Source organism: Cornus florida, unplaced genomic scaffold, assembly GCF_030987335.1.
Source record: "Cornus florida cultivar Cherokee Brave unplaced genomic scaffold, ASM3098733v1 CherokeeBrave_3.0.0_Hap2_Chr02, whole genome shotgun sequence".
Lineage (NCBI taxonomy): Eukaryota > Viridiplantae > Streptophyta > Magnoliopsida > Cornales > Cornaceae > Cornus > Cornus florida.
The window spans coordinates 71,828,290-71,852,546 of NW_026775572.1; the positions used below are offsets into that span (position 1 = coordinate 71,828,290).

General features: G+C 37.2%; 1 protein-coding gene across 1 annotated transcript; it reads left to right on the plus strand.

Moving 5' to 3' along the window:
- The first annotated feature begins 15,897 nt into the window (after positions 1-15,897).
- On the plus strand, positions 15,898-16,804 carry LOC132287667 (pectinesterase inhibitor 7-like). Its single transcript, XM_059789793.1, has one exon. It carries the CDS (start codon positions 15,916-15,918, stop codon positions 16,543-16,545), a length of 630 nt encoding a protein of 209 aa, XP_059645776.1. The 5' UTR covers positions 15,898-15,915; the 3' UTR covers positions 16,546-16,804.
- The last annotated feature ends 7,453 nt before the right edge of the window (positions 16,805-24,257 follow it).

Consider the following 24,257-nt stretch of genomic DNA (forward strand, 5'->3'; position numbering starts at 1 on the left):
AAAATATATATATTAGAGAGATCAACTTTAATTTTTATATAGAAAATAACTATTAGTACCTATGATTTAGTACCATAAATTGAGTGTTACAAAAAATTTGAAGGGCCAACTTTAATTTTTATGTAAAACATTACCATAAATAATATTAATTTAATACTTTTATAAGGTTTTGCAAAAGAATTGTGGTGGAATATGTTTTTTTTTTTTTTTTTTTTTTTTTTTTTTTGACAATAGCCATTTTGGTCAAATCAAAGGACTTATAAAATGTTAATATTATACTTTCATGATTTAAATGTGTCAATTCAGGAGTCAAATGGCAATTACGTACTCTTATCATGGTTTGGGGTATTGTTGTTTAAGTTTGCAAACTTAAGGGGGCAATTGGATCGCACTCTCCCTAAATTGTGTTTACCTATCTTTATTGTAAACCTAAAGAGGTGTGAGTGCAAATTACCTATCTTTATTGTAAACCTAAAGAGGTGTGAGTGCAAATTATCCTTAATTTTATTAAGATAATTAAATTATAAAAAGCATACAAAATCCTCAACAACCACTTTAGAGTCCATTAACAGTTATTCTCTGCAATACGATTTTATTTTATTAGAATTTTATAAGTAGGCATCAAAAATTGAAGAGAGAGAAGGGGACCGAGAAAAAAAGATAAAAAGGGAAAGATTCACCCTCTTGGGTGAAGATGAAAATGAAAAAGGATACTAAAAAAACAGAAAAGAGATAAACTTAATAATTATCACTTTTAATATTGTGACATAGCATATCCCCGTAAAATAAGCCAGAAAAATCAATTTACCTCTTCTGTGTAAGTATCATTTTTCATAATTATACTAATTCAAAATTTAATATAATATTTATTTTAGTGTTTCTAATTTACCTTTTGACCTTTATGTTATAAAAACATGTGAAACATAAGGAATGGAGAGAATAATATTTTATCCGGTTTCGTTACCTTTTTCGCTCTTCTCTTCCATAAGTTTCTGCGCTCTTCCATATGTTTCTGCGCAAACTTAATTCTTTTAATTGAATCCTAGCAAACTCCAAAGAAACTAAAACAACATGGCAAATAATTAAATAAATAATTAATTAAACAATACAAATATAAACAAGTTGATTAAAGGTTCTATAATCAGATCGTAACATTTTGGTAAAAAAAAAATGGTTTTTGAAGTTATTCTAGTCAAACTGTGAGAGATACGGATGGCCATGGCATATTCTTATAATCTGTTGATAACATAGCAAATAATAAAAAAGAATCCAATTATAATATAAACAAATTGATGAAAGGCACTACAATCAGATCATAACATTTCGGTTAAAAAAATGGAAAGGGAGCTTTTGAAGTTATTCTAGTATGATTCTAGTAGGGTCGTTAATTTAATCTGTGATGAGTTTGGTATCATCGTAACAAGGTTATGGACGAGTTTGAAAAGAGAGTTTAAAATCTAAATATATATATTTTACTTTGGTCGAGGAACGGAGTCAGGATTTTAAGTTAGGGGGGCACACTGCAATATATCTATATATATATACATATTATGATAAATATAAAATATAAATGAAAAAAAAAAAATTTATTCAAATATGCACATTAAAAAGAATTTTGAAAATTGGAAATAGAAAAAGAAAAAGAAAAGAAAAATGAGAAAACTGTAAAAAAAATAAAAATAAAAATAAAAAATAAAAATAAAATAAAATAAAATTAGAGTTTGAATGAAGAAGGAAACTTTTTTTTTTTTTAAAAAAAAAAAAAAAAAAAAACAAATTAAAAGATTTTGAAGAATAAAATATAAATTAAAGAAAAAGTTAAGAGATAATTTTAGAAACTAAAAAATTTAGGGACTGGCTCAAATGAGTGAATGAATTTTTTATGATTTTTTATTTTTAACCCCAATATTACATTCTATTTGAAATTCATAATATAGAAGTATATAATTAGTTGATATCCTTTTAGAACTATCTATAAGTTTGAAATTATGCGTATTTAAATGGAAAGAATTTAATAAAGGAAAAATAATTGATATTGTATTTCTATATTTGCTTAATTCCGTATTGGACTCAAATCAAATATTTCTTTACCAAGATAAAATATATTGTAATTACAGCTCAACTACAAAAACTCTCGTGAACTCATTCCTTCGGATTGCTTGAATCTGAATTTCAAGTGTCTAAAAGCTTTCTAACTACCATGGAAAAGCTAAGTTCATTCTATCTCCTCTGTTTTCTCTCTCTAGCCATACTCCTCCATGCCAACCAATCTCAGCCGTTGAATCTCCTAACCATTGACCCACCAAGGCCACAGATTTCATCCGTATCAAGCGCAACGCAACTTTACACCCTGAGCTCTGCTACACCTCGCTCTCCGGCTTCACCAAAGCCATCCAGGAGGACCCGGCTCAACTGGCTACTGTGGCCATAGTCGTCAGCCTCTCGAAAGTCAAGCACATGGCCAAATACGTCGCCAACATCTCCCGCCATGCCGACACGGGCGGCAACAAGAGACTCGCCTCCGCCCTCCATCTCTGCTCCAAGGTGTTGAGCGTGGCCGTCGACGACATTCGCCATTCGCTCAGGCTGATGAAGCCTTTTTGCCGTCCCTTGCCAGTCGCAGCCGGTGGGGTCCCAGATTAGCAACGTGCAGTCGTGGATGACCTCGGCGATGGCGTACCAAGATACGTGTATGAGGATACAGCAAGTGGCATGGGCCGGATATAGTTCGCTGGAACGGGATCGGGTCGAAGAATTGAAGTAGGATCTATGCCAAAACGCCCCGGAATGGGCCGAACCTGGGGGATCCACTAAGGAAGATCAAGCCCAGAAGGAAGAAAACTTTTGAATATAGGCCCAATATAATCAGTTAACAACAATAATGGTAATGGCCTATAAATAGACCATTACAGGTGGAAAATAGAAAAGAGAGGATTCTAGAAAGAGAAAGAGAGAGAAAGAAAGAAGAAATGAAATCTTGTATCTTCAATTGGCACCGTCTGTGGGAATCGAGGACGAAGATCAATTCGAGCCCGATCAATACCATATTAGTTCAATCGAGTTTGTGAGTACACAGTGTGGTTTCTGGAAGTTGAATCCAGATCAGTGAGATTGTAGTTTGTTCAGAGAGAATTCTTGCTTATTGTGGATTCTGAGGCATTTGCTTCGGAATGATGCAATTGTGATTTGCTCAATTGCAGTCAGATCTGGTGAGTTCAAAGCTAGAAAAGTTCAGATTTAGCAAACAGTGATCACGATTCGGTGAAGTTAAGCCCAGATCTAACGGAGTTTGCATCAGTGACGCTTAGATCTGTTTTGGAGTTCGTAATTTATGCTTTTGCTTTGATCCGGAATCATGATAGAGGGTGACAACTCCAATACGGTTGAGAACGTCCAGCAAGTGAAACTTGATGAGTTGATGAACATGATCGAAGCTCTCCGGAGAGAAAATGCGGATCTAAGGACTGAAATGCAGCGTCAAGAAGCTCTAGTAATTCCACGACCACTCCCGTTAGGAGAAGAAGGTGCACGTACCGATGCAGCACATCACGGTGAGGAGGTTGGAAACAATCTAGTAGATCCTCACCGCGAGGAAATCCGGCGAGACGGTTTGCCACCAAATCTTCGTCGTATTGATGATCGTGAAGGATCAACTGACATAGATCCACGGCGTGAGCAGATCAGGCGAAACGAAGCAACGACTTTTGATCCACATCAAGAAACGCTCAGCCGAGATAAAGCAACAGAGTTGAATCGTCACAAAGCTATGCCTCCATAGCGCAAAGACTTTGTTGAGGACAGGTCATTCGATCCGACCTATCGGCCTTCCATGACGACATTCGACTATCACAGCTCAGAGAGGAGATCAGTAGACCAGAGAGTAGCCGCGGGGTTCCAGAGGGAAAATGAAGCACTCCGTTCAGCAGCTCGAACGGTTGATTCACCATTCACCGATGAGATTTTGAATGCTCCGAGTCCGAGGAAATTTTCCATGCCCGTTTTCATTCTGTTCGACGGAACGACTGATCCGATCGATCACGTGTATCACATCCAGTTGAAAATGGCTCTAAACACTGAGAATGACTCTTTGATGTGCAAGTGCTTTCCTACGAGTCTGGCCGGACTAGCTCTGAATTGGTTCAAGAACCTGCCGAGGGGTTCAGTGGATAGTTTCCGAAGCTTGTGTGATCGGTTCATAAGCCAATACTATGGAAACAAGCGTCCAGCGAAAGATATTTCGAGCCTATTCACAATGAAGCAACATGCTGATGAGCGTCTCCAGGCTTTCCTAACTAGGTTTAACCTTACCAAGAGCATGGTTATTGAATATCACCCTTCAACGGCAGTTCAAGCATTCATACTGGCCATGAACCGTGGCACCCCATTCCACACAAGCTTGGTGGTGAACACGCCGAAGACTATGGATGAACTTAACAAAAGAGCCGATGGATTTGTGCACTTGGAAGAAGAAGAGGCGGCAAACGCTCGGAAGACATCCGTTATATCCACGGAAGAAAAAACCAAAGCAAAGATCAGGCAAAAACAGGTTCAGCCGCAACGCTCCTCGTGGAAATCTGAGAAGAGGCCCAGAGAGGAAGAGCTGGTTACTCCATTGAAAGTTACCCTAGCGAGGCTGTACCAAAAAAATAAAGATAAGTTCCGACCTCCTTTACCCATCTGACAACCTCTCGAACAGAGGGATCAGTCTAAGCACTGTGCATTTCATTCTGATTTTGCCCACCAGACTAACGAATACAGGAACCTAAAGAGACAAGTAGAGATGCTGATAGCTAGAGGGGAGTTCGCAAGTTATATTCAAGGACTAGCGGTGGAGCAGAACCGACCAATGGAGTACGTGAAGAAGAATCAGAAATCGAATTCTCACAACACGCAACCAGTTCGAGTAATTAATGCAATTCACGATCGGCCAGAACCTGCCGAGGAATCAGATGAACTGCTTTGAACACACCTCCGCCAGGCACGGATGAAGAGAAGGATAGCCAGTGTAAACACTCTGCACCAACAGAGCGCATCAACGTAGATAAAGTTTGACGTAACAGACTTGTTGCGTGTTCAGATCCCTCATGAGGACCTGCTGGTCGTAAGTTTAACAGTGGCCAAATGCTTGGTGCGTAGAGTTCTAATTGACCCTGGAAGTAGTGCGAACATCATGCCAAGAGATACGTTCGATCGGCTCGAGATCAAACAGGATCGGCTGAAATCCACCGGGAATCCACTACTAGGGTTTGATAGAAAGCGAGTGGAGCCTGTCGGTACGGTGGAGGTAGCGGTACATGCTGCCGAGAGGGTTACGCCGATCGTGTTCCGGATGAGGGTCAGACCGGTTCTACCCGTGATAATGTTGACAAGGAATTGGATATTGACCCTCCTGGTGTTTATACCGATCCAGACTCCACCGCTGCCGAGGGCATATTTGATGAATGCCAAGAGATTGCCTCTTCTCGGATCACTCCTACTCCTTCTGCTGCTCTGACTTTGGACATTCTTCCTCTGTCCACCTTGACTCCATCTGTTATTACTACTGAAGATAACCCCAGCAGAATGATTCTTCTAAAGCTATTGAGGGTAGGACTCAACATAATGATTCTGTCATTCACCTCGACTCTCCACCTCGTGAGGATGGTGATACCAACAATAATGAGGAGACAGCCCAGCATCATCAAGAGGCTGACGAGGCAAACGCCTCTTAGTTAGAACTCTTTTTTCTTTCTTTTTTTTCTTTTTTTTTTTTTTTAAAAAAAAAATGTACTGACTTTGGTATATTCGTCATCTTTACACCTCATCTTTTTTTGTAACTCTTTGAACTTTATTAATGAGATGGCCGACTTCTGATCAAGCTCTTTGCCGACTTCTGATCAAGCTCTTTATGTAAACTCTTTTTCTTTTTCTCTTTTTTTTTTTTTTTTTTTTTTTTTTTAGCAAGTGTTTGGCGTTCGGCTCATAGTGCCAGCTGCCACTTACTTTGCTCAGGTGCTTGGCGCTCAGCTAGAATGCCACTTGCCACTTTACCCTCTGTTTTTCTTAGCAAGTGTTTGGCGTTCGGCTCATAGTGCCAACTGCCACTTACTTTGCTCAGGCGCCTGGCGCTCGGCTAGAATGCCACTTGCCACTTAGCCCTCTCTTTTTTTTCTTAGCAAGTGTTTGGCGTTCGGCTCATAGTATGTGATACCTCTCGGATCCGAGACACGGGTTGATCAGGCCAGGCCCAAACCCGAGGGAATATCAAACAATTAATATTTTATAATGAACACGGAATACAAAATGAATTAAGAAATGAAATTAAAGCTGGAAGGAACTAAAAATAGAATCCGCAAAATATTATAATTATTAAAATCCATCAAACCCAAACTCCAATCTTTTAACAACTCGGGAATCTATCTCTAGTGGACCCCTAATATAACAATCCCAAACTGAATCAAAGTAAAACTGAAGATAAAATCCAAGTCGAACATCTGGAAAGAGATCCTACATCGTCGGAAGAATGAGTGACCGTCTCTGCTCCACACGAACAAGCTCAAGCCTGGAACTGACGTACACGTGTAAAATAGGAGTGGGTCAGGCCCACGAACAAGTTCTATCCTACTGCAATCCAAGCAGAAACCCGATACGCAAGTACATACTAAATAGTTCAATCAATAGCTAATAGTCCGTACATAAATATATATCCACACTACTGGACCCTCGCTAGACTATGAAGAGGGTCTCAACCTGAATAGAAGGCATTACACAAATCACACCTGAGTGGGTATGAGTACCTAAGCCTAAACAGGGTATACCTCAATCCCCACAGACAGCTACATATCCAACTGCATATACGCATCCTAACCGTCGACTCTGAGACTCAAGCTCATGTCAGGGTACCATAAAAATATATTTAAACTCCAATTCCATCCATCCACAAGAAATCCATTAAGTCGTTCGGCGTAGTCAACCGCACCGACTTACATACATATAAGTAGGATTTATTTAATAACCCGTACCCTTATTCCAAATAGGTAGAACTTAGCAACTTGTACTGTCCAAACCTAGTATGTCACCGTCCCATACCGGTACATATAATCCCATCCGTCCAATAGTTGATAAAGCATATACAAGTACATAACAATATCAACGAGTCCATATCAAGCATATCAGAATGTATTAACAACCGTTCTTGAATAGTCCCAACAAATTGATTAACATTGGAAACATAAATATCAATATTAATTACTCTATTCCACACATTTAAATAATTTATAAATGCCAAAACCAACAATTCCAACCTAACCATGTTAGAATAGATTAACCATCATGCTTTAATAAATCCAACCATTGATTAAGTACTAACAGTATCAGTGTCAAAACCCACAGTTCCAAACTAAGCACATTAAAGTATATTAGAAAAACATGCTTAATTAATCCAACAATAAGCCATTACCTGATCACCCACAGGACTGTGTCTGTAAATATAAGTTTATTCCCGATATCCATAATTAACAGAGCTTAAACAAATGTTATAATATTTATTTCCATGGCATGCATAATAAATCTAGACAATTTATCATACTGTTAAGTTCCTATTCAACAAAATTGACGAATTAAATGTTAAGTTTAACCATCAATTAATCTTTAGCAAAAATACAGATTCCTTGTATGTATGTATATTCTAAGAATTTGCAATTAGCAGTGCGCAAACTCTCACAGGAAATTTTCCATTATAATCTAGAAGTTAGAAACTCCAAATCCACACAAGTCTACAAGACATTCGTAATTAACTCCATGTAATCCTAATAATTAATGCTTTGTGTCCAATTCTATGTTATTCTGATCTTTGAATATTTATGTTTACTCTAGACCACTCCTAAACCATCCATTACAGTATTCATTCTCCACTAAAACATAGTAAAACAATCACTATGAAGCTTAATCACTGAAAAGTTGAAAAACAAACAACAGAACCAAAAACCCACGTAGAAAACAACCTGGAGCCGGCTCCAGAATATTGGAGCCACCTCCAATGGCCTTGGAGCCGGCTCCTAGACCATTGGAGCCGCCTCTAATCCAAGGAGAGCCGGCTCCAATCCAATAGGAGCCGGCTCTCTCCCTCCTCTTCTTCGTGTTCTCCTCTCCAGTCGTCGTTTACGCCTCCGACACTTCACAGTATAGGTTTTCAGAGAGTTTAACTTAATCCCAGAAGATTCCAACCCTTAATTCAGTCCTTATTATGCTACTAATATGGATTAAACCAAGAATTAAACAAGAAAGTTCAAAGTTAACCAGTTTAACAATTTTAAAACAAATTCAGTTTCAGTTAAACTCTAAACATGAAACAGATAACGTTTTTATTTTTAAACATGTAATTCATCCTGGAACTATTAAGTATGCAAAGAACACGAGTATAAGGGAGAGAGTAAGGTTAGAACTTGCCTTTGAGATCTTTGTCCAAAAATCTCTACGCCGTCCCTAAAGTTCCGACGAAAACCAATGTGAACACTCTCTGTTCTTCCTTTGTCTCCACAGTCGTATACTTGGTTTTTTTATGTTTCTAAAGCCCTAACCAAACATCTAACATATATTTATAGGATTTTACTAAACCCTAAATTAATTCAAGCCCCAACTGAAATCCTAACCGGCCCATCCAACATACTGAGAAACCTACGACGGCTTACAAACTGATTAAAAGTAAAACCCTAGTTATTAAATCAAGACAATTACCAATTTAAATTTACAATAAAAAATTAAATATAACACCATTACAATTAAACACATAACTAAACAATTAAAGACAATTAACAACTTAACTTAGAATAAGAAAAATTAACTACAACACAGTTACAAGTAACCAACAATTAAACAATTAAATTTGAAATAATTAAATCCAGTCACGCTAACAACAAAACCATCAATTTAAACAAATAACAACCATATCAACTAACCAAATAACTAATTACAATAATTAAATAATTATCAGACACTTCAAAGAAAGCAATTAAATGATTAAAATTCAACTTAAAATAATAAAATAAATTCCAAACCTATCTTTTTTTTTAAATTAGGGGTATTACATAGTGCCAGCTGCCACTTGCCACTTGCCACTTGGCCCTCTCTTTTTTTTCTTAGCAAGTGTTTGGAGTTCGGCTCATAGTGCCAGCTGCCACTTACTTTGCTCAGACGCCTGGCGCTCGGCTAGAATGCCACTTGCCACTTGGCCCTCTGTTTTTCTTAGTAAGTGTTTGGCGTTCGGCTCATAGTGCCAGCTGCCACTTACTTTGCTCAACCTTTTAAAGAGGAGTGTAATCTTTATAAATCTTATAAACTTGTACATTCGACTGTATTCAATTGAAAATGAACAAAATTCAATATTGAATCTCAACTTTTTATTGATAATACCTCTTCAGAGAAGTAGCATTCCAAGGCTTGTTAACTAGCCTTCCGGCCATGGTTTCTAAGGTATATGCCCCTTGTCCTATGGCTTCTGCAATTCTGTATGGGCCTTCCCATGGTGGCATCATTTTTTTGACTATCCTCCCTTCTTTTTCAGAACCAGATCACCTGGTTTAAAGTCTCTGTGCTTTACTTTCTTGTTATGGCTGTTCGCAAGCGTCTGCTGGTAGGATGCGAGCCTTACCACTGCTGCATCTTTTTTTTCTTCCAGCAAATCGAGGTTAAACCTTAACATACTATCATTATGCTCAAGGTTCCATGCCAAGCTTCGAACAGTCGGAACTAAGTGCTCGACTGGTATAACTGCCTCGGATCCATACGCCATGGTGAATGGGTTTTCTCTGGTCGGTCGTCTAGGGGTCGTTCTGTAGGCCCATAGGACGTTCGGCAGTTCATCTAACCACCTTCCTTTCTTTTCCTCTAGCTTCTTCTTGATACAAGTAAAGATTGTTCTATTTGTAATTTTCGCCTATCTATTGGCCTGTGGGTGACTTACTGCTGCTAGCTTTTGATTAATTCCATATTCCTCCAACAGCTCTCTTACTTGCTTACTGTCAAGGTTGGTCCCATTATCCATGACGATTGACCTCGGAACACCAAACCAGCAAATAATATTACTCCAAATGAATCGTCTCACATGAGTTTGAGTAACGCTCAGATATGGCTCTGCTTCCACCCACTTAGTAAAGTAGTCTGTAGCCAGCAACACATACTTGTTCTGAGCTCTGGCAGTTAGTAGAGGACCAACTACATCCATCCCCCACTGTGCGAAAGGCCATGGTGTGGTCATTACGTGCAAGTCTTCAGGTGGTTGGTGAATCAGTGGTCCGAACCTTTGGCACTTATCGCACCTTCTGGACAATTCTTCCAAATCTCGCGACATGTTCAGCCAGAAGTACCCTTGAGCCATTGCTTTGTGTGCTAAAGATCTTCCCCCTGAGTGGTTTCCACATACACCTTCATGAATAGAGCGTAGTATTTGCCGAGCCTCTGTGGGGGTAACACACTCTAAGTATGGCCCGGAAAAAGATCTTCTGTATAACTGGTTATGCACTACGGCGTACTTCGCAGCATTCGCTTTGATTTTCCTAGCCTCATCTCTTTACTCAGGCAGAGTACCATCTCGGATGTAAGTTACGATCGGATCAATCCAGCTTGGCTCATATGGAATAACATTCACTTGCCAAGGATCCGAGCCTGAAGGTTCTTCGAAAATGGATGGCTGGTTTAATATTCCCACTGGAATCACCCTTGCCAATGTTTCTCCAGAACCCGAGGCACTACATGCTAGCCGGTCGACATCTTCGTTATACTCCCTTGGAATTTGAATGAATTCAATTTTTTCAAAGTTCTTCGCCTCCCGCATAACAGCAGAACGATATACTTCCATCGTTTCATCCTTGGTTTCATACTCACCCCTCACCTGCCGAACAATTAACTGTGAGTCACTAAAAACATTCAAAATCTTGACCTTAAGTTCCTTGGCAAGCTTTATTCCTACCAGCAACGCTTCATACTCTGCCTCATTGTTCGTGGCTGCGAATTCAAGCCAAAACGCTTGGCTTAAGGCTATACCTTCTGGCGTCTGCAGTTTGATCCTAATGCCTGCACCCATCTGATTTGAGGATCCATCAACGAAGAGTTTCCATAAGCAACTACGAAGATCCTCCTCCACGTCCTCTGAATCACATTCAAGTAAAAAATCTGCCACCGCTTGCCCTTTGACTGCTGTTCTAGGTTCGTATGTGATATCAAATGAGCTTAACTCTATGGCCCACTTCGTCATTCTTCCTGAGAGATCTGGTTTGTGCAGGAATATCCAGTTCCTTATCAACATTATTAGGGGTAGAACCGGTCTGACCCTCATCCGAAACACGATCGGCGTAACCCTCTCGGAACCCCTGCATATCTGAGGGCTCAAACTCTAGAAAATCGAGCATGCAGAGCTAGCATACCACCGTTTACCCTACTGATGGTATCGAGTAAAGCGTTGCGCTCGTCCAAGGCCCTTTTCTCAAAGGCCATCCGAGCGGATTGCTCATCACTCAGAAGGCGTAGCAGTTCTTCCTTTTCAGCCTTAAAGGATTCCCGCTCGGTATGCCAGACACTCTTTTCAAGTTGCAATGCATTCCTCTCATCCTGAAAAGAGTCAGTCTCCTTCCTTAGCGAATCCCTCTCCTTTTCAATCTTACCAAGCTGAACCATCAACCCGGTCTTCTGAGCAGCCAAATCATCGTTCTCCTTGTTCGTTGCATTAAGGCTGTCAGAAAGCGCGCGGACCTTGGCATTCACATGCTCAACTTGTTTTTACATAGCCATCATCCCGTACAGGGTCTGTAGAGATATGCAGGACAACTGGTTAAGCCGAGCAGATGGTTAGAAGAAAATAAGTGTAAAGAGTGTGTAAAGACTAATTGACTAAGGGGCAGAAGTTACCTCCATGGCGGATAAGGGAAATTGGTTGAACACTTCCCTCTTAGACAGACCTTTGGCTACCTCAATGTCCTTGGGAGTCCACATGCTCCTGTAGTAAGCCATTGCGGTCTGACCATCTTTGAACATGGTCTCGGTCGGTTTAATAGACGATCCGTCTGTTCGAATGAAGCGAGGGTTCCATGGCGCCGTTCCTGAAGCGGAGGCATGCCCAGAAGGGGTAGGGGGCCTAGTCTGAGGAGGTCTCGCTAGGGATATCACATTCGGCCCAGAGGGCCTAACCCTCTGAAACAAAGGAACGTCATCGATGCTGAGGGCACTATCAGGTTGGTGCCTTTTTCCTCTGGCCTTTTCCCGTGCGGAAGCAGTAGTAGAACCAGGAGGATTGTTGACAAAAGGGGTAACGTTCGGACTGGTAGTCACTGTGTTAGCGACCGGGTCAGCAGCCGTCACGGATGGATTGGTGGAAGGAGTGGTATCAGAAAGGGTAGCAGAGGAAGATGCTGAAGCCGGTGAGGAATTTGATGCAGGGGTGATAGCAAGCCTAGGGGCAGTTTTCTTCCTACCGAAGAAAGGGATCTGGTGTTGGCTCATTGTCTTGCCGAGGACTGAGATATCGAGGAGATTGTCTGAGGTGAGGAGGTCCGAGCAGGAGGGAACGTTGGTCAGAACGTACCGCTTCAGGTAGTTTTCCCTATCCCTACACACACCGTAGCTCAAATCATCACAAGGAATGCCTAAGAAATGGCACAAGAAAGTACAAAAACGAGGAATGCAAATCTCGCAAGGACAGTCACTCTTATGGTTTTTATATTTCTTGTAAAAAGAGACAGAGCACTCTCCAAAAGTGCTCGGGATAGGGAAATCCTCCGCAGCTGGAGAGAACCAGGCTCCCCTAACCCTAATTATATTTTTCCTCCAGCCCTTCTCGGATTTGATTTTATCCGTGCAGATGGACCTCTTCTCAATGGGAAAAAAGCGGTAACACGGTTCATCAATTCTGATCTTGCTGACCTTGTAACAGAGGAGAAGATCTACGAGGTCCAGATCCAGACCTCTGTCACGAATCAGGAGTAGCATAACAGACAAAATCCTAAGGAAATTGGGGTTTACTTGCAAAGGGGAAAGATTTAGCTTGTTGAAAACATAGCAAAAGAAAGGATGCAAAGGAAACCTAAGGAGATTAAGATGGAGGAGTGAAAACAGGACCTCGCCGGGAAGAAGGCCAGCACCGATTCTAATATTCACCTCTCGGGGCAGTTTCGAATTTCTACATCGTCAGGGAGGTGAAGTTTCATGTGAAGAACGTCTAGATCTACTGTCATGGTGAGAATGAATGAAGATTCCGAGGAGGAGAAAGAAGTCTTCCAAAAGAAAAATGCAAATGAAACTAACCTTAGAGAGTGAAAACGGCAGAAAGTACTGCAAGGCCACTGGAAGGAGGATCTTTTGCAAGAGATCGCTGGAGAGGATTCGAACAACAGAAAGTGAGATGGAGACGGTAAAGAAGATTGATGGAACATCTATGAAGCTTATAAAGACAAGGTGAGCCTAAGGGCCGAGGAGTTAGGAAAGCGATGAGTTTTTTGAATCTCGAAACGCCGACCCCTAAATCTAACCGTCCATTCTCCCACACGATCTTCTCGAGCCGTCAGGTTATCATTAGCAGCCTTTAATAATTACCCCCTAATCAATAAGGGGTAATTATGGGGGCAGTTGAGGATACAGCAAGTGGCATGGGCCGGATATAGTTCGCTGGAACGGGATCGGGTCGAACAATTGAAGTAGGATCCATGCCAAAGCGCCCCGGAATGGGCCGAACTTGGGGGATCCACCGAGGAAGATCAAGCCCAAAAGGAAGAAAACTTTTGAATATAGGCTCAATGTAATCAGTTAACAACAATAATGGTAATGGCCTATAAATAGACCATTACAGGTGGAAAATAGAAAAGAGAGGATTCTAAAGAGAGAGAGAGAGAGAAAGAAAGAAGAAATAAAATCTTGTATCTTCAGTGTATGAACACATTAGAGGAAATGGTCTATGATGGGCCGGTGAAGACGGACATCAGTGATCGGGTTGAGAAGGTTGAAGACGTCACCAGTAATGCGCTTGCATTGGTGATGAATGCTTCCCCCGAGACTGTTACGGCTCCATCACCGTGATGGAGCTATGTTGACCGTTGGATCATGACTCGTAAATGAGATTTCTTATTAGTAGTATGGTAGACTTTTTAATATATTATGGAAGAGAGTAGGTGACATTAATATTTAGTTGATTATTTACCCCCAAAAAGAAAAAAGTCTTTAGTTGATATGTGGATTGGAAATGCTATTTTTCTCGAGTTGGTGAGTTATTATTCAATTTGTGTGTGCTTTAACCCTTATTTCATTTGCTTAGTTACAATAAATTTTTACATGGTTTATGACTTTATGCTAATCTCACGTTGAAGTTGGTTGGTTTGTTTTTGCAAAATTACTAGTTTTGATTTTTGTTCATGCGGCCTCATGTGATTTGTTGATTGATAAGTTGTTATATATATATATATATATATATATATATTCAATCTAAATTTCGTTATTACAGTTCTTTTGGGTGCAAAATTAATCCTCACAAACTTTAGTTTCAGACATTGTATAAGTCCGGGAAGAGACTTTACCCAATGCTCACATTTCGTTTTTCTTATGAATGAAGTGGTAATTAGTATTATTATTATTATTATTATTCGCTATTGTATAATTTTAATTTTTTTTAAAATTAATTTCTACAATTATTAGTTAATTTCATTAAAACTTAATTATTAGTTAAATATATATACCACAGAAACCTTGAAAGTACAGAAATTTACAAAGTACAGAAAATTTTAGAATGAATCAAATTCTTTTCTCACACTATTAAAAAAAATTGTAGGGGTCTTGCACTAAGGAAATAGCTAAAATTAGTTGGAATTAATAATATAAGGAAATAAAAATATTAGGAATATTTTAGAAAATTATAAAATAATAATTTTAGGCCGGCTTACTAGAAAACGGAAATTTAATATGGGTTTGTTATGCAACTTGAAATATGTATTCCAAGAAATATGGGAGTATATAATTAGTTGATTTTAGAACAATTTATAAGTTTCCAATTTAAATTGAATATGCATATTTAAATTCTAATAAAGGTGATATAATTGATTCTATATTGATTAATTCCGTATTGGATTCAAATCAAATATTTCTATACCAATAAAATTAGGGGTTCAAAAAATTTGATAAATCAAAAAATCGAACTAGAACAAACTGAATGATTTGGGCTAATATTATTATTATTATTTTTTAAAGATAAAATAAGGGATTACAAATATCCTGAGAAAGGCTACAATAAACAAGCCCAGCCCATAGGCGGCCCAACACTAGAATAACTAACAACAAACAAAGAGTAAAGTTATGAAATTGTAATTTTTCGGTTCGGTCTTGATTTGGGGTCTTGTTCGACTGGTCCGACCCGAACCGTCATATAACTTATATTATATATATATATATATATATTCTTTTCAACTTCATAGTGATTAGTGAACTAAGTCTATATACTTTTAGCCATAGCAAAAAATAATTATGATAGCTGGGACTTGAAAAATTAGAAATAAGGAATGCCGTATTTTTTTCCTTGTGGTCATCTGGAAATAATTATGATAGCTGGGGACTTGAATGCTATATTTTTTTCCTTGTAGTTATTTGGTCAATGTCTATTTGTTTCTTCCACAAGTGCTTGATATTATTGATAATACATATATACTTGATTGTCATCTGGTCTCTAAATTAACTATTCCGGTTTTTCGTGGAATTATGGTTGGATCTAGTTTCAAAAAGAGTGGAACCGTTATAAATGGTTTAGTCCCAAAAAACTTTCAATCTGATCCAAACAATGTGCACCCCTAAATAAAATATATTGGTGAGGGTATAACAGTAATTACAGCTAAGGTCATGAGCCTACTTAAACTCGAACCATTCCTTTACAGACTTGAAATTCTAGCAATGCAAAGCTTTCTAACGATAATGGAAAAGCTAAGTTCATTCTCTCTCCTATGTTTTCTTTCTCTAGCCATACTCCTCCATGTCCAACCAATCTCAGCGGTTGAATCTCCCAATTCTGAACCCAACAAAGCCACAGATTTCATCCGTACGAAGTGCAACGCAACTTCATACCCTGAGCTCTGCTACACCTCGCTCTCCGGCTTCGCCAACGCCATCAAGGAGGACCCGGCTCGGCTGGCTAAAGTCGCCATAGCCGTCAGCCTCTCGAAAGTCAAGCACATGGCCAACTACGTCGCCAACATCTCCCGCCAAGCCGACAAGGGCGGCAACCGGCGACTCGCCTCCGCCCTCGACGTCTGCTTCGAGGAGTTCGGCGGTGCCGTCGACGGGATTCGCGACTCGCTCAGGCAGATGAAGCGCCTCGGCCGTCCCGGCCAGTCGCAGTCGCTGGGGTTCCTGATTAGCAACGTGCAGACGTGGATGAGCGGGGCGCTCACGTGCCAGGACACGTGTACTGACGCATTAGGGGAAATCGACTATGATGGGCCGGTGAAGACGGACATCTGTGATCGGGTTGTTAAGGTTTATGACGTCACCAGTAATGCGCTTGCGTTGGTGAATTCTTTCGCTGAGACTGTTGCGGCTCCGTGATGGAGCTTTGTTGACCGTTCGATCTTAACTACTAAATGAGATTTCTTAGTAGAAATATGGTAGGTTCTTTAATATACTATGGAGAGTAACATTAATATTTAGTTGAATATTTATCCAAAAAAAGAAAAAAGAAAAAGTATTTAGTTGATGAGTGGACTGTAAATGCTAATTTTCTCAAGTTGGTGAGTCATGTTACAATTTGTGTGCGCTTTAACCCTTATTTCAGTTGCTTAGTTACAATAAATTTTTTCTTGGTTTCTAGTTTGGTTGGTTTGTTTTTGTAATTTTTTCTTAACCGAGATCGATCATCTAATAATTTTTTAGAAGTTTATTTTTTATTTTTTATGCGGCCTTACTTGATTAACCGAATTACTAGTTTTGGTTTTTGTTTTGCTCCGCCTTTTCCTTTTTTTACCCCCCAAAAAAAATAATAATAAAATAAATAAATAAATAGTTGTTAAATTGAGATTGTGATTTGTTTGAGTTTGAATATTCAAAGTAGGTATATAAGTGGTTAGGTTTCTAATTAATTTATTACTCAATTTTATACTTCTAAATTAAATAATTGTGATTTATAGTAAGATTTAGACATCAATTAATTGAATAAGTTTCACTTAAAACGACTTATAAATATTTTCAGTGTAAAGTGCAAAAAATATATAAAAAATTTGCAAAAAATACCTTATTTAGTATATGTATAACATTTAAATAAATTAGTCCATAATATCTATTGTTTCAGAAAAAGCCCAAAATACCACTGTTTTTTTGTTTTTATTGTCTCATAATCTTATAATTAATAATACCGAAATTTTACTTTTGCACCAAAAGAATTGTCTAACCAACCAAACATTCAATTATGTAAATATACAAAAGAAAATAAACGTACCAACAACTTTGTTATGTCACAAACAAAAGTTTGAATTTGTATTTTCTATTTGGATCTTCCATTCTGTGTGATGCATATATAGGATGATAAAATATACAGCTTCTTTGGCAGGGCTCTAGTTTAAACCTTGTCATGCTATTCGTACCTTAAATCTTTCTCTTTTGGATTTTCCATTTTGTTGAGACTCGAGAATGAGACTGAAGAATCTTCCACGATGTCAAAACTAATAGCCATTTGTATAAATGTTGGAATACGTAACAAACAAACAAATACTTATTTATATCAATGATTACACATTGGTAACGTGATAATGTATATTAACAAATCGTTGAAAATAAAACAAGAAATTACATATTATATGTGACAGTATATATTTTACATAAAATAATATTTTAACAGACTATTAAAAATGTGTTAAAAAAATATACACAACGGTTGGACATATTCTTAGGCGACCTAAATCGCCTAAGGGGCCAACTAGCCCTTATTTTACCTAAATTTAGTGTCATGTTGAAGTCTCATGCCAGCTTAGTATTTCACGTGGCTACAAAAGTTCAATTTTACTATTTTTGTGACCTTTTTAGTTTCAACCCTCAATGATTCTTTTATTCTCTTAATACATGCCTCAAATCCCGGAATTCGTAATTATGCTTGTTTAGGGAGCAAAATTAATCATTAAAAATTAATTACCGAAGTCAGACTTTACCTAGACCTCAGGTGTTGGTCCGAAGTCTCATGCCGAGTTCTCATGCCAACTCGGCTTTCCACCTGGTTACAAAAGTTCAGTTTCACTATTTTCGTTACTTTTCATTTTCAATCATCAATGATTTTGTGGTCTCTTTATATATGCCTCAAATCCCGAAATTGTAATTATACTTCTTGGTGGAGCAAAATTAATCCTCACAAATTTCTAGTCTCATGTATGAATTTATTTTTTTTATATTTTTTATTATTATTATTATTTTTCAATCTGATGCCAACTCAGCTTTTGACGTGGCTACAAAGGCTCGGTTTTACTTTTCATTTCAAACTTTATTCTATATTGTCTTAATACATGCCTCAAATCTCGGCGACCTAAACCGTGAAAATTGAATGACCCACAATGACAATGATGAGATATGGTATGTTGGTGGTTTCATTTTTTCGCGCCTTTAATTATGATGCCTTCTCATGCCTTTTTTGTGTGTGTGTGAATTGTAGACAGATATGATGGAGAGACAGACCTCTTTAGAAATCGTGTCTATACATGTGATGATGATAATTTATTTTGACTTATTTAGGTCTATAATTATATGACTTTATGTTTCTTAATCGATGAAAGTACAATTCTGTTACCTACTTTTGACCTAATGCATAAAAAAAATTCATCTTGATTTGAAATTATTTGCATTAGGTTTAGGTTATCCGAAACAAAGACCAAAGTTGAACATGTTTTGATCATTGGTCTTTGAAATGAAATGCTACATTAAACCTTTGGAAAAAGAAAATCCACGGAATCCAGGTAAAATATATACTATACTTTTTTCGGATAATGTAGTTGTTTGTCTGGATTGTGATCACATCTTAAACTACCGATTCAGTTATGTTACGTAATTGTGTGAATGCAATAAAATAGCTTTCTCTGTTCACAAAAGCGAAGTTTCCGGATGCAATAAAATAGTTCTATTTGTGAAGGGAAATAGGAAGCACCACTTGTATTTTTTTTTTTTTTTTTTTTTTTTTTGACCTTTTTAGTTATATCAGGTAAGTGATACACTCTTTCTTATCTAACTGACATTGTCTAACCAAGTCAGATTGGGAGAGTTTTGGCATTTGACGAATAACTAATTGATTTTCTTTCTTTCAGTTATTCTTTTCCCCCTTCCTAGCCTATTAATAATAAAACGGATTTTTTCAATGTAAATTATTTAATAATTTGGTTGGATTGAAACTAATACTTTTTTAAATTAGGGTTGATTTATTTAACAGAATATCTTACATCAACACGACACGATTATAATTCACGAACATAAATTGCCAACCTTAAAAAACGGCACTTGAATAATCAATCTGAACAGAGCTGCATCAATCAGTGGAGCAAAAATGGGTCTCCCCAACCCCCCCCCCCCCCCCCTTCCCTTTTTTTTTAAATTTTAGAATGAATGGTTTTTTTTAATTTTAGAATGAATGGTAAATTAGTCCCCCCCCCCCCCCCCCCTCCTCCTCTAGAATGAATGGTAAATTAGTTTAGAAATCCGTCTGCTTTAGGAATAAAAAGGGCTCAACAGTGATTTAAAGTTTTAAATAAAGTGAAACTAAAGTTATGGTCAAACACAAAGTCTTTAATCTGATTATATAATTCGCCAAATATATCTGTAACGTAGAAGAATCACCTAAAGACTAAAACCTCCACCAAAATGATGGAAATTTGTTGTCTTCACTACTTCGATAATATATAATGTTTGTCTCCTATCTCTAAATCCAACTAGATAAAACAGCTTGTCAAGACTAAGCTTGAGAAATCATGACATGTGACACTATATAACACGTACGTAAGGGTGCCAAGAGGAGATCGAGACACCACGATCTCTATCATATGTGTTCTCAATTATATTGGAGTATTAAATAGCATAATTATTAGCATATCATATCATGACAACTATTAATTGTAATGAACATATATATTATTCTCACAAAAATATTCTATTCTATAGCCATCATCTTCTACATTAGACTTAGGTCTCTGTCTTTAATTTTTGTCCCTTGAAACTGATGGCGGCCAAACTAAATTAGGGAACTTGTTTGTTGTGTCGTCCCACATGGGTTAAGATATTGCTACATCTACTAAATTATTTGTTATTTTCTGTCGAACTGGTGAAGTCGAAAGCGACAAAATTTAAGTCTTATACAGTGAAAACGAAAACGAAAACGAGAACATGTTTGGAGCGTGAAAGCGGAAGAACGGACGGAACACCATAGCAGCTACAACTATTAAATTATTTGTTTCTTTGTTTTCACGTGTCGTATGTTTCATTTGTTTCGAACTGATAAAGTCGAAAACGACAAAATTTAAGTCACACCGAAAACGAGAGCACGTTTGAAACATGAAGCGGACGGAGGACAGACGAGGCACGAGAGCGGCACTAGTCTAGACACAATGCCTTAATTAGATTAAAAAAAACACTAATCATCTGTGTGAGGGAGTGTTCAACTCCCATTTTGTTCACCCATGTGGGCGGCTCAAAATGAAAACATCCAAACTTTGGGGAAAAAATAATGAGAAGCCGCCACCATGTTGGATGAAACTCCATGAGAAAATGAGTTTATTCTTCGCATGTTCTATTTAATATCTTGCCACATCATCAAATTCAAATATTGTGATAGAGACACATCAAGAATGTTTGTTGCGAACTCGTGACCTTGTAGAGAGTGTGATTGAATCTAGAAAGGCAACAACTCAAGAATTATGTGAAATGAAAATGACTAATGAAGCTCTGAAAAATAAAGGATTGTGTTTTTCACCGTAAAGGCAGGTTTTCCAACCTGTTCTGGCTAGCCTGGCAAAGTGACTACACAACAATATGTTCATTGAAGTTTCGAGAAGAAGAAGAAGTGGTCCCGACTACGCCACACATTACCTTAGTTCAATCTAAACTAGGACACAATTGTTTTCAATCACTGGCTAATCTTATGTCTGGCTCCTCGTATCTTGTAATCAATGTTGTTCGAAACTCATTCAATGGAATTTTGATTGCATTTAGGTATCTCAACCACTTTTTCCCACCAAGTTAATGAAAAAAATGTACGGAGGGGCAGAAGCCCCAAAGGACCAAACAAAATCCAAGAGGCATACAAAGAGGCCGAGAGCCCAACCCAATATGAAACAAAAGAGGCTACTGAAAAAATAGCAATTTAAACAAGAAGCAATATGGATAGAGAAGAAATGGCTAGGCAGAGACCATGTCGCAACAGTTGGGATTTATATGCCCTAGCGTAGTAAATTCCTATTTGAATTAAAGTGACATATGTTCTTAACATATCTGAAATATTTATGCTTTATATAATTGGTGAATTCAATGTATTATGTTTCGATTCATTATGTAATTGATAGTGTCCACTTGATTACAAGAAATATTTATATATGTATGTGATGACGATCAATACATAAATATAAATAGTAATCATAAATAGTTCATAGTCGGTAATTATGGATGAACTCATTATTAATTAAGACTTGAACTGAATTCGGGTTAAGTTGAGATATATTGCGAGAGCCATCGTATACAATTTTTTCCTATCATTGTCATGGTATTTGACTCTTAAGCATGAGAGAAGTATATACACTTTTATTAATTAGTAATTATTTTGATTTGTTCAGCGGAATCTTCGAAATCCATATACCGGCACTTTGGGTAATTATGTAATTAATAGTTAGAGGATTATATTTTCAATATTTGCATCATTGCTACTTGTATTTATTTTGTATTGATTATGATTGATCAAAAAGTAAATTCGAAGGTTTTCGTGTGTTTTTAGACAAAATGATTTTCTATATATTTATTTATTTAAATTATTATTTTTGTCAAATAAATGTTTTATTGTGATCAAACCGGAAACTATCAAAGGTACTGAAATAAATATATTAATTTAGTAGTTGGATTGATGGCTTTATTTATCCGATAACTAACTATGCATAGAGTGGTTAAAGTGCAACATTGACTTAGAAGTTATTTTTTATTTAATTGGAGTTCAATTAATTTCTTTTAGTGGAGTAGAAATTAATTTATGAAGTAATTGAATTGGATTCATGGATCGGACCAATTATTAATTTATTGTAGCCAAGAAAATAATAAACCCAAATGATTCTCACTCATAGCCCAACTTGATGTTGGAGTTTCAGTAGATTTGAGATGTCACTTTACTTTTAGAGATTGAGAAAAATATATTGTCTTTAATTATTATTTTTATGTTGCCTATATATACATGGACATGTATATATAGGCAACATAAAAATAATAATTAAAGACAATATATTTTTCTCAATCTTAGGTTACGCCTTTGTGCAATAATTTTTAGAAGATAAGAAATTTTTTTCTCTCTCTAAGAAATTAGGGTTAGTGTTCTCATCTGATGGAAGCTCTCTCAAGCTTAGCTCTCCAAGGTCATTCATGGAGGCTTATGGATGATTCCTAAAGGCAAGATCATTACCAAGAATATGGAGATTCAAGGGGGAGGCATTTACAGTAAGTGAGAACATTCACTTTAGAGGTAAGATTTAAGGTTTACTCAAACCTTGATGTGGGTTTTTTATCCTTAAATTGAATGGATCATCATATTTTTCATACATAAAACTTGTATCTACACATGAATCAAGATCTTTATTTTAAAATCCCTCTAAAAGTTTTAAAAACTTCCGTTTCCCCATAAGTGGTATGAGAGCTAGATTTGATTCATATATAGAGTTCCTATTTTTTATTAAAGAAAATCATCATTCATGGATTCAAATTTATATATGCATATGTATATATTAATATATGATTATGATGTATATATATTTGTGATTGGATGATGTTGATGTATGTTTGGGCCATTGATGAAACTTATAGGTTAATTAAATGTAATTTTATCTTTGGATGAATGTAATTAAGGCTTTGATTTAGCCATTTGAAAGGTCAATGGTGTAATTTAATTTTTTTCATTGTATTTCAAGTGTAAATTTTTTTTAAAGTCATGTAATCTACATCATTTAAATTTTTTTTAAAGCCATGTAATCTTCATCAAATGATGTTATGAAGCTTCAAGAAGGTCCAAGAGGGTTAAATTAGGCTTTAGGAATTTTCTAAAAATTTTTTGATTTTTTTTTTTTAATTTTATAGGGCCTAATTTAATTATTCTGGATTAATTTTTAATTTTCTGGAATTATTAGCGGTTTTCCGGCAGCCAGAGCTTCGCCGGCGGCGATGGCAGCACCAGAGTAAGGGAGGCTGATCCAGTGCGGCGCAGTACACATGCGCCTGCACCAGCAGCCATTGGATCAATGATCAATGGAGGACACGATCCTATGTGGTGCACCTACATAGCACATGGTGGACACCCAGCACTGCCAAACAATAAACAGCGCGTGAGTAACACACGCTAGCAAGGTAGCGTGTCTAAGCACGTTGCAGCGCGTCCTACGCGTTGCCAACTTGCATAGGCGTGTGAGGAGCATGGTAGGAGCGTGGCAGGTGCGTGTTGGCGCGTGGGTGGGCATGTGACCTATCTTTGTCTTCCGTAGGTGCACAGGACCTTACGGTGGACCTCCAGACTCATTTTTATGATTATTTTGTGTTGTTTTTGCTTGTTAAAGAGTAAATTATTGCCCCAAATTAGATTTTAAAATTATTCTCCATTACTTAAAGATAGTGGGGTTTAATGGGGAGCAATAATTATAGTACTTAATAATTATTTAGTTTTTAATGTTAAAAGCTAAATTCGTTGGCCATTTCATTTATTTATTTATGTGATGTATGAAATGCATAGAATATATAATTGCTAATTATTATTGTTTATGCATTGGATCTATGATATTTATTTAAATAACTTGATTTATATTAATTAAATTATGAAAATTAATTGGATTTGATTACTAATTAATTAGAAGACACTCAAAGAGGGAAATGAAAAATTATTTTATTTTTTTAAAAGGTGTGCCTCAAATTAAATATTAGTGAATCATTTAAAGTCCAAATATTTTCTAAATTTAATTGGATTAAAATCAAGGCGTTTTGCATGCATCATACCATGTATTTGAATAAATGAAAAACCCTAATTATGAATGATTAAAAATTAAGTGGGAGCGGGGATT

What these genes read in the sequence shown, in the direction of transcription:
- LOC132287667 (XM_059789793.1), top strand. Translation starts at nt 15,916, where the DNA reads ATGGAAAAGCTAAGTTCATTCTCTCTCCTATGTTTTCTTTCTCTAGCC.